Source organism: Austrofundulus limnaeus, unplaced genomic scaffold (genome assembly GCF_001266775.1).
Source record: "Austrofundulus limnaeus strain Quisiro unplaced genomic scaffold, Austrofundulus_limnaeus-1.0 Scaffold36, whole genome shotgun sequence".
NCBI classification, from domain to species: Eukaryota; Metazoa; Chordata; class Actinopteri; order Cyprinodontiformes; family Rivulidae; genus Austrofundulus; species Austrofundulus limnaeus.
In genome coordinates, this window is record NW_013952438.1 from 354,276 (window position 1) to 366,074 (window position 11,799).

Below are 11,799 nucleotides of genomic sequence, written 5' to 3' on the forward strand. Positions count from 1 at the left end.
ACCACCACCACCACCACCACCCCCCACCCAGCATTACTATTCACTTTGTTTCTCATTCAGCATCAGATGGAAATGGAAACCCATCGTACCTCTATGGAGTCTGTGTTCTCTGCCAGATAATGTCTGGGGAGTCAGGTGGAGGCTAATGTTGTGGTGTCTGTCTTGAGATTATGTCTATTGACAGGCGTAGACCACCATGACACCAGGAGGACAATTAGTCATCGATATGCCTTACTGCGGGGCGAAGGGAGGGGAAGTCAAGTGAAATGAGAGACCCATTACAAAAACATGGGAAGATGAAGCTTTAGTGGGACAGCTAACACACCTGGAGGCTGTGCGAAGACTTGTAACATCTGCTATAATGTTTCTTTTTATTTCAATTTTGGACATTTTGCAGATAGTTTAATTTTATAGTCAAAAAGGGAACAAAACCTGACTAAAACTGCTTTCTGTTGTTTAATTTATAGATAAATAGATACGAGTGATCCAATCGTTGTAAAGTGGTTATGAGTAATCGGTGTTTTACCTGCAGTAGCTAGAAGTCAGTGTGATCTCAGTTTGTAGAATACTAGAGAAATTCTTACTAAAAAGTCAAACTAGCAGCTAATCAGAGCAGACAGTTTAAAAAAAACAAAATTTCGCCTTTAAAAACAATCAGATCCCAAAAAGTTTATTGCAATTCAAATAAATGTGAATTGTTTTCTTACATTGTCACTTTTGCATCTAACAAGGATTTCTCTGTTGGTTCATTGTCAATGATCGTGTGCAACATTAATGATATGCAGTGAACAGAACTATAATAAAAAAGTTTAAAAATACACTTCAGATATTTTTTTGTTTTCGCATGTGTTAAATCTTGTTGTTTCACAACTATTATCATTTGTAACTTCTAGAAATATTTGAAATACTCAAAATATTTTCAGTTGGGGGATTTGTTGTAATAAATATAGATTTTCTTTTGAATTTTCTCTAATTTTAGTTTTGAAATTTTAGTTTTGCTGATTTGAACATTTGGGTCCTGTTTTGCTAATTTTTGCTTTTAGCTGACTTTTGTTAACTGTAACCTTTGCATGTTTTGCTGTTTTTTGTTTTTAGCCACTAACTAAAACATTTTATGAGTTTGTTCATTTTAGCTCTTAGCCTCTGATTTGCCTATTTTAGCTGCTCTTCTGTTAGCTTTAACTCTATCAGTTTGGCATTAAGTTAATAAAGATGCTATTCATCAAGAGTAAAAATAAAAAATAATTATTTTAAGGAACAAACAAATTTACTTATTCCAGACATTCCACCAAAAACCATACCAAACAAAACAAAGGAAATACTTACATATTCCTCAGTGTGAATACATCCTACATGCTCACGCATACACAATTACACATAAATACACCAATTATTTGGCAAATATGTCCAAAAAGGGGTACTGTAGCCTGAAATAATCTTCCCTTTTTCTGTTTCCCTTCTAAAAAATAATAATTTAAAAAACGCACATAAGCCAAATACATACAAATATGCATTTTTTCTGTTTGATTTACTAATAAGCATTACCAGTTCATAACTCATTTACTGATTGACTTACAGTAAAGCACTTCATTTTTTTCAACTCTAACATTGTTTTACAGACGTTACAAAAACGTACAATTACAAAAATCTAAGTTTCACAAAAAAAAATTAAACATTTGAAACAAATTAGAAAGCCAAACTAAACATTACAATACAGTGAGAAGTTTTCAAAGCAAATATAATGGAGATTACATTGTGATGACATCTTTCTGCTCTCCACAGTTGCAAATGTTAACAAAGCATTGCAGTGTAAACGGAAGACCCCATGTTTGCTTCCGGGGGGTCAAGCCCTGAGTCAAACTGTGGTGCTCCTAAACCCACTGTGAGATCTGCCTATTGTTCCCGTACAGTCCTTGTGTGTGGGTATGTGTGTATCCAACCCCCCAACACACACACACACACACCCTTAAACCTCACCTCCCTCCCCCTCTGTCTTTCTCCTTCACACCCTCTCAGCTGTGCTCACTCACTCACCCTGAGCCCAGCCAAACTTCCACACACAGGAACTCCCGTCCTCAAATTAACCCAGGCAGCCGGGGTTCTGTCCCCCCCACCACTCAGCAGGCTTCTTCTCTGGAAACATGGAGCTGGTTTATCAGGCCATTCATAGCTTACCACAGTATGGATTATCTGATTTACTATCTTCACACCAAGGTAACAACACCATTTTTTTTAAAAAAAGTGCTCCACCTTTCTGCTGCAAAACAATGAATGATATGATTGTGGATTCATTATAAAGATGAGTGAGACTTTTGTATATTTACGTTATTAAATGAATGGGGAGATCTTTTGCTGTGTAGCTGCTGTTCCATGAACGACTTCCTGTTATGTTGGAGGTATTTGTGATGTGTGGACTTCTGAGAAGACTATCATTAGATACATTATTAAAGCTCAACTTGCCTCTGCTTGCAGCAAACCAGACCAGACTTACAGACCTGAGACAGAGAGAAACAGAGAGAACAGACACTTTGTACTTGTTTTACCTCCCTCTGCACTGACACATGCACACACACTGGGAGGATTCTGACACATATTTTGTCATTTCAACAAAGGTTGTTACTGTGTCTGCATTGTTTTCTGCACCAGCAGCAGCTGCTCCCTCCAACTTGGCCGGCAACGCGGTCCAAGTCTGGAAGAGTTTAACATTTTTTTTCATGAAGTCTTCACAATGAATACACAATATTTAGGTCATTTTAACCCTTTGACACCGGCTTTAGTTTTAGTTCTAGTTTGTGGTTCAACTCTTTGTGAGGTTTTTAGTTTTCATCCACTGTATTTAGAGGGAAAAAATGTGTTATGTTCATATCATGTTTGGCTGGAAGGCAATTACCTTTGTCTGTGTTTTCCACTGAATGGATTTTAATGCAACTCTCATAAAAGAATCACAGGATGCACATTTATGACTGATTAACTTGTGGAGGAAACCCAACTCAAACTGGCCACTGCAATAATAATAATCATAAAATCAGTCGTTTTGAAGATACTGAGCTAAAATTTGTTGCTGTAGCTGAGAGTTTTATTCAACATACTCTAAATAATAGATTGTGAGAGGGCTTTGAACTTAGCAGTTGGAGTCAAACATGTCTTTCTGTTAGCAAAAGGATTTTAATCACTGGATGTAAATGTACAATTGATTAACTTAGATCACTGATTTAAGATGGCTGCCACACACCTATTGAACCTTGGTAAACACTAAAATAGCTATAACTCATAACTTCACAGATTTTAAGGTAAATTTATCTCATCATCTCCAACACATACTGAGTGCTAACAAATACAGAAGATTTAGAAATATTGTGTAAAGTTGTTTTTATAAAACAGTGGTTTTTCAAAAAAATATGGTTTTTGTTTAAAACGGTGATATGCATTCCTTCAAGCAATGTTTTAGGTGCTTATTATTCTGTTTTCCACAGAGATGTACTCAAATGTTTCTGCGAAACAATCTGACATGTTTTTAACAATCAGACAGTAAAGTACATGCAGTTTTATGACTGCCTCAACAACTACATTGGTTTTAAGATCAGTCAGATATAATGATCTTGTGTGATTAAATTACCTCACAAACAGAAAGAATTTTCAACTTTTAAAGGTTCTACTACAGCTAAGCAATAGACTCACAGTTGATTAAATAATACAGCTTTCCTTTTTATATTTGTGATCCAGTTGGAGTTAGACTGACAGAAAGTTTCTTGGTTGTAGCTTTATGGCATTTATAAACTTCCTCACACAGAAGAATAAACCAGAACTCCTTAACTGTAGAAAACTATTAATATATCAAACATTCCATGCTTATTGTCATGTACCTTTTCATTTTCCAAGCAGTGAATTTTCAAAATGGAAGAATCCCAGACGGTGAACTGCTTGTAATCTCAGACAGTTTGCAGGACTTAAACACATCTGAAGATCACCGTTGTTTATTTGCACAGAACTACAGTAAACTGTCTGTATTATGAAGTGCAGGATGGGGGCACTCTTTGGTTAAACATGTCCTACAAAGGGACATGTCAGAATGAAGTGTATGAGGGGTCCAGGTATGTTTGGGCACTTACAGCACAGTGAGAGCCTTTGTTGCTGTCCACCTGTTTTGGGTCATTAGTTAGAGTCTAGCCTGCAGCTGGCCATTTATTTAAGTCTGTGGTCACAACTGAATGACCAGCTGTCAGCGGTTTGAAGTTGTCTCAGATTATGACATGACACGGGACAGAATATTTAGTGGTGATGCAGGTTGTTGGTGAAGGGTCATTGGATGTGTTTGCTGATGACATAATAGAAAATGTAATCATTTTGCTTATGCTCAGCTCTGATAATGCTTTATTGTGTTCTTTTCTGTGGAAAAAGCTAAAGTGACTGCAGGGAATTTTTCAAAGTGGTTTTACTTTGAAGTCTTCTCTTTTAATTTTTTTTAAAGGCGCAGTGTGTAGGATTTGTTATTTTCAGCGACATCTAGTTTTTGGGTGGTTGAATCATCCTCCCTGGTCCACCCCCCGCTTCCAAACGCAAAGGAGTTGCTACGGTGTCTCTCAGGTGTCAAAAACCTTTGATAATTCCAACAGCGATGTCTACCAGCAGCTTCAGGGCTAGTGATGTTTCAAGTGGTAAGATTATGAGCTTTAATAAGTAAAATTATCCCAGCTACAATGACAGGCAACAAATTTTACATTTATAGTATTACAACTAAAACCGTTTTTGATGCCGCCACTGCAGTTTGTCCTTCATAAGCCTTCGTAGACAAGATGGCGGTGCAAGATGGCGGCTGCCTGTGTGGCGACCCGCGACCATGGATATATAAACAGCTTTTTATAAGGTAAAAATAATAAAACAAGGTCTTTGTCTGCAATGATTAGACATGTTTTTTTATTATTGTCATTAGTGATTATCTCAATTTCGGCTAAAAGACTTGACAAAATCCTACACACTGTGCCTTTAACTCATCTTTTTAGTGCTCTTATTTTAATTAGAAGATAATTTATCCTGTAGCACTTATATCCCATGAAAATCAGTCTTATATGTGTGATATGCGTTTCATTCCTTCCTCTTTCCTATTACGTGAGGCCATTTCATCCTGGAAGTAAACTGAGCATCAACAGGAAGCGGCAGCAGGAACGGGAGTGTGCTGTAATGTCGGTAGTACGCCATATAATCCTGTTCCACGCTTGTTTAACAGCTCTGCAATTGCTGTTTGTTTTCAAAAGGAAACGCTATCTGTCCGTGCAAATAACGGAAGGACTGATTGATTTTAAAAAATGTGGTCAAAGAAGCTTGCAGGCGCACAGGCACAATGACATTGCATGACAATTACTGTAAACAATGCTGGCAGAGGGAAGCAAGAAACTTTCATGTGATAAACATGGCCACTGTGGATAATTAGGGTCATTGTGGGAAATAGTCGAACCTCAGAAGTTGTGGGAAACAGAAATTTGTTTACAGCCTTTTAACAAAATATATAATTAAATGTAGCACAGAATTATAGGAATGTGTGAGAAATGTATATGTGTGTGAATAAACGTGTATAAATGACAACATGAGACATCGATTACTACAACCAATCAAACATTAAAAATTACCTTCTGGTGCATCCTGTTGCCATTGTCCAAGTGATGTAAGATGACCATACAACTCAAATTGTACATCATTGTTGCCTAGTTCAGTACAATTTATAGAATGGGGAGACATAATACATATCTAGTTGTACTGATTGTCCCAAAGTTACATGGAATATTCCCTGTTTGGCATACGTATAGAGAAAATCTCACAGATTTTTTTTAAATTCAAAGTTCTTTATACCTCAGTTATTTAAATATCCTGACACTTCAAAGCAATTTTCATTTTCTGAAATTTCACAGAGTGATGTTGTGAATACACTCCAATCTCTAAATGGCTCACATGCATTTGACAAATATAAGATAAATATGGATTTCTTGAACATGCATGCCAACACTTTTTTACCATTGTTTCATCATTTGCTKAATTTATGTATTGTGCAGTCTGTTTTCCCTGATGCCTGGAAGTTTGCTCAGACTCCCATTTTTAAATCTGGTGATCCAACAGAAGTTTCAAACTATTGGCCAATTTCTGTTCTTCCTATTTTTCTAAGTTACTTGAAAAAACATTATTTAATCAACTACTTCAGCATCTAGAAGCTAATAATATTCTAAGCAATAGCCAACATGGTTTTCGCACGTCAAGGTCAACCATGTCTGCATTGATTTTATTCACTGAACAAATACGTGCTGCTTTGAACAAAGGTCAAGTAACTGGTGCTGTATATATTGATTTTCGTAAAGCGTTTGACAGAGTTGATCATTATACTCTCTTACAAAAGTTGATTTCTTTTCAACTTTCATCATCTGCAATACAAATSTTTTCCTCTTATTTGACTGATABGTGTCAGGTTGTGAAACRTGGAAGCTCTGTGTCCGGGTCTCTGCCCTGTTCCGTGGGAGTTCCGCAGGGTAGCATACTGGGCCCATTGCTTTTCCTATTATACATAAATGACCTTCCAAAAATATTGAAGTATTCAAATATTTTAATGTATGCTGATGATACTGTTCTTTTTTTTGTCTGATTTCAATATTGAATCTATTAATAGTCATTTACAAGCAGATCTTCAGACATTTCATGGTTGGCTTCAAGATAATCTTTTGTCAATTAATGTTAAAAAACTGTGTGCATGTATTTTTCCTCACCCAGGAGACATTTCAATATAACAAATCAACTCACTTTTTTAAACAAACCCCTTGATATTGTCACTACCTACAAATATCTTGGAATTACTTTGGATTCTCATTTGACTTATCGTGATCATGTACAAGTCTTAACCACTAAGTTGAAACAGAAATTATACGTTTATTCAAAAATTAGATCCAATCTGACATCTTCTGTTTCAAATATCTATCTTCATGCCATTATACTCTCAACCATGTCGTACTGTTTACCTGTTTGGTCTCTTACAACAAATGAAATCTTAGAACCCATAGTTAGGCTCTACAACAGGGCCTACAAAATTCATAAAAAACTTCCTGGTTGGACTCATCACTGTACAGTTCTTTCATTGTCTGATGCCTTGACTTTTCAGAATTATGTTTTGTATAGTGGTATTAATTTTTCAGATCTTCCAAGGTGCCAATTATGGAACTCTCTGTGCATTGTTGCCCAAATCAAATTCTGGAAGTGGTAATTCAACTAGATCTGTTACAAAAGGACAGCTGACATTACCAACTTTTAAAAACTGTTATGGCCAGAGGTCTTTCTTCTATGTTTATACTAAAGCATGGAATGACATTCCTCAAAACACAAAGTCCATTTCAAAACTACAGCCCTTTAAGAAGAATCTTGTCTGCCATCTGCTGGACACTTTTTGTTGTGCTCATATTTAGACGTCCTATTTTGCAAATGCTGCCTTCCTGAAATTTGGTATGCTTGTTTGTCTTTGTGTCTATGGTGTATAATGATGTGATTGTGATGCTGTATTTCTGAGTATTTTATGTGCTGCAGAACATGAACCTGCTGTAAAACAGCAATTATGCTGAGTCAGGCTTGATTTTTAGTAATCTTTTCCTGTTAAATCAATAAATCAAATCAAATCAGATGTTATACCCCTCCACTCCCTAGATCGTCATTGCTATTTACTTTATTTAACCAGGCGTATCCTATTGAGAACATAGATCTCTCTTGCAAAGGAGGCCTGGGCCTGAGGGCAACCTAACGTGCATGTTTTTGTCTGTGGGAAGAAACTGGATTACCCAGAAAAAAAACCCACACCAGCACAAGGAGAACATTCAAACTCTGCACAGAAAGACCCTGGGTGCTGTGAGATAACATTGCTAACCATTGATCCATCGTACTACACAAAAGAAGACAGACACTAAATGTAGGATGTCATAACTACAACTAAATGCAATCTCTATTGAAGTAGTGATTCACATGATGACTGTCATCACATTCCCAGTAGTTGCGATCCAAAATGCACAAGATTCCTCGACTCCAAACAACTTACTAAAAAAATCCTGTTCAGCTAGCAAATTCTATTGACAGAACTTGTGGGGATCTTGGCCATAAACAAGGAATCGGAACAAACATACAGGGAGAAAATGCTGAACCATAGAACAGACAAATCTACAGAGAATAGAAAGACGAACCCAAATCACCAACACCTGTGCGGAGACAATCAGCCAGGTGCAGGTGGGCGTGGCAGAACAGAGGAGCAGGACAACAGAGTGATCAAAAACATGCCTTGGAGGTAAAATCTAAGCCGGCGACATGAGAAACTCATGGATAAAATAAAACATTTTAACAACACATGAAAACAAAGAACCAACATGGCAGCAAAATGTACAAGTCAGGGAAACTCAGGTAGGCACAGGCAGACATTGAGTAGCAGGATTGATGGTGAAAACCATATCTGCTGAGGTGGTGGTAGGAGAACGGTTATACTGTATAGAGCAGTGGTTCCCAACCTTTTTAGACTTGTGTACCCCCTGAGCCATTTTGTCATACCAGTACCCCCTCTGTCAAAACTATAATGTAGAACCGCTGATTATTAAATGAAAATTATTTATTTAAACCCCTAGAATGTTTAAATATCAAGAATTTTATTCTTTTCAATTCAATTTAAACAAAGTTAAATATGTTGCCTTGAAAGTGAATAAGTAATTAAATAAATAAACCAGGTAATGGCAGGTACAGGAAGCAGCAGCATCCAAAATACATTGTTTTGTCCAAAATACATCAAAAACCCCAAATGAGCAAATTCCTTCAGATTCCACATTTTAAACAGGATTCCATTTTTTGTCAGTTTTGTGATTCTGTTTGCATTTTCCACATTGTGGAAATCATACATATCATCATATCATACATAACCAAACATATCTCAGTCCAATTTTTATTTATTTTTTTACACACCTGTGAAATTTTTCCACGTACCCCCGTAATATGCTTGTACACGTACTTGGTTGGGAATCACTGATGTAGAGCAGAGGTAATGAAGTAGCCTACTGAAAACAGCTGACATAACTGGAGACTGAACAGGGAAGTTATAAGAAATAAAAAACAAACACAAGCTTACCAAACAAAATGTTAGACAGAGAAGATACAAAGAACTACAAAACATTGACCAAAATACAAAGATCATGACTACATTACAGAATCCAAATAAACCAAAGTACATCCTAACACATCTGGGCACAATGAAACTGTATTTATAAACACAAATGTACAACAATAATTGGGTATTTGTTTGCTACGACAGATTATTAGGGCCACACAATGAGATTTTTTTTAAATTACGAGAACAAAGTCATAATATTGCAACATTAATGTCATACAAAAACAAAGTAATATTATTATGAGATTAAAGTCGTAATATTACAAGATTAAAGTCATAATAGTACAAGAAAAAAGTCGTAATATTCTAGCCTTTACATGAAAAAGAATGCAGTTATCACTGCATTAAAATGAGGAATGTTGAGTAACTTGTCAATTTGTTCTTTAGTATTACTTAAAATAAATAGTTAATCTTTTAGCACATTCACACCAAATTATCAGTAGCAGGACTTGGAAATTGTGCAAACGACTATAAATTGAAGTCGTATTGTAATTAATGGATGCATTGACGGATTTAGTCGTCACATAGGTAATTTGGATGAAAGCATATAACATTAACAGTGACCCGAGTCATCATGGACTACTTTATAAACAGACACATGGCTGTACACAGCAGGTATGGGGAAAATAAGGAGGAAATGAGGAACGGGAAATGGACACGTCATGTAAGATTATGACTTTTTTCTCGTAATATTACAACTTCAGGCGGCACAGTGGCTCAGTTGGTAGAGCTGATGCCTCTCAGCAAGAAGGTCACCGGTTCAAATCCCGGTCTGGGGACCTTTCTGGGTAGAGTTTGCATGTTCTCTCCGTGTATGTGTGGGTTCTCTCCGGGTACTCCGGCTTCCTCCCACAGACCAAAACCATGACTGTTAGGTTAATTGATAACTCTAAATTGTCCCTAGGTGTGAGTGAGAGAGTGAATGGTTGTTTGTCTCGTTTGTCTCTATGTGTGGCCCTGTGATGGACTTGTGACCTGTCCAGGGTGTACCCCGCCCCTCGCACTGTGACTGCTGGATATGGGCACCAGTGACCCACGCAACCCTGAAAAGGAAGAAGCGTGTACAGAAAATGGATGGATGGATGGATTATGACTTCAATCTTGTAATAATTTAGCTTTATTCTCGTAAAATTGTTACTTTAATCTTGTATAATTATGACTTTAATCTCGTAATATTACGATTTTATTCTCATAATCTTACGACTTTAATCTCATAATAATAAAAAAATCCTGTTGTGTGGCCCTAATCGTCATAGTTTGCAGATTAGACCAATTCAAAGAAACTCACTATATTTTTAGGACATTTTTGATTTTTAGCAGGATGCCATTCAAATTTAAGAAATAAGCCTGATTAAACGTTTCAAGTAAAATAAAATGAAATAAAATAAAACAATAGGGTTTGCCAAGCTGATTACAGCCCCCCACCTTTTTTTACACATGTTTTGTAATTTAAGTTGTACAATATTAGTGAGGTGAAAACAAAACAAAAAATAAATAAATGCATAACTGCAACCACAAAATCTTTTGATGCAGTCAGGGTGGCCATTTTTGAATTTTAAATTTAAGATTAGCCTGGGGGGGTCCAGCTGCACGTGACCCAGAAAAATACTTAGCACGGCGCTGGTTACACACGGCGCGAGCTCACCAACGCGTCGATCCGTTCTCGTTTTCTCTCCCGGCTAAATTTTTTAATTTACCCGGTACTACGTGGAGTTTGTGAGGTGTTTTAGTAAAGGCGGACTGCCGGTGTAACACTGGGTTGGAAACAAAGTATTTCGGAGCTTTGCTGCAGCTGAAAGCCTCTCATGTGCTGAGTGAGGACACGGCTCAGACACCGGTCCGGTCAGTGTGAGTAAACTGTCTTTATCGTCAAGTCATGTCGGTAATACGCTGTTGTAAGTCAACAAAACAATGAATTAAAATCATGAGCCTGACTCCAGTGACTGAAGCACGAGCTGAAGCTTTATTTTGTTTATATGTTAGCGGGAATGGTGTGGTTAATTCAGTCTGTCTCCTGTTATCATTCAGGCTTTTGTCTGTCTGGTGAAGTTTTTTTTTAGTGGCTACAAGGTGTCACTAATTAAGACAGTCATGGTGACTAATTACTGGAGAGTTAACGATTTTCAACCTAATGCACTTTCCTAATGTATACAATTTAATTTTGTATCTTTTGTTAACGAGCCTCTAATCTTAATCTAATTTTAACCTATTTGAGAAAAGTAAAAGGCATTTTTCTGTCAGAGCTACTACTAATAATAATGAATTTTTGGCAGTTTTTTTTATGATTTCTACTTTGATTTGTTTGATCCTGATTTTAAAAAGCATACAATAAATGCATGTGTTAGCCCAGTGTTTCCCAAAGTTGGGGTCGGGACCCAAAGTGGGGTCCTGAAACATCAAGGTGGGGTCCTGAAAAGATTTTCTGAATTAATGACACTTTTGCCTTAGTTGTTACAAAGGAGTGAGGTTAGTGTATTTAAAATGGATAAATGTAGTATAAAAATATTGTAACTATGCCCATGTTTAGTTGACCTGACATAAATGTTTATCATCTAACAATAGTTGTGGGCACAGGTCTCTGCTACTGTTATTTTGTGGGTCAAAAGCTGAAAAGTTTGGGAACCACTGCACTTTGG

The 11,799-nt window shown here is 36.8% G+C and overlaps 1 protein-coding gene across 5 annotated transcripts in view; it reads left to right on the forward strand.

The window, feature by feature from the left end:
• Positions 1 to 11,799, forward strand: part of arhgap24 (Rho GTPase activating protein 24) — a 76,670-nt gene that overhangs the window by 53,579 nt on the left and 11,292 nt on the right. Inside the window, exon 1 of one of the 5 annotated variants that reach the window (XM_014006463.1) lies at positions 2,098 to 2,214. The exons of 2 other annotated variants lie outside the window; for them this stretch is intronic. In XM_014006463.1, coding sequence (XP_013861917.1) covers positions 2,142 to 2,214 — 73 coding nt within the window. In that variant the 5' untranslated portion in view covers positions 2,098 to 2,141. Of the gene's footprint in view, positions 1 to 2,097; positions 2,215 to 10,760; positions 11,012 to 11,799 lie in introns of those variants that run through there. 2 more of the 5 variants (XM_014006465.1, XM_014006466.1) reach the window with 2 other exon arrangements.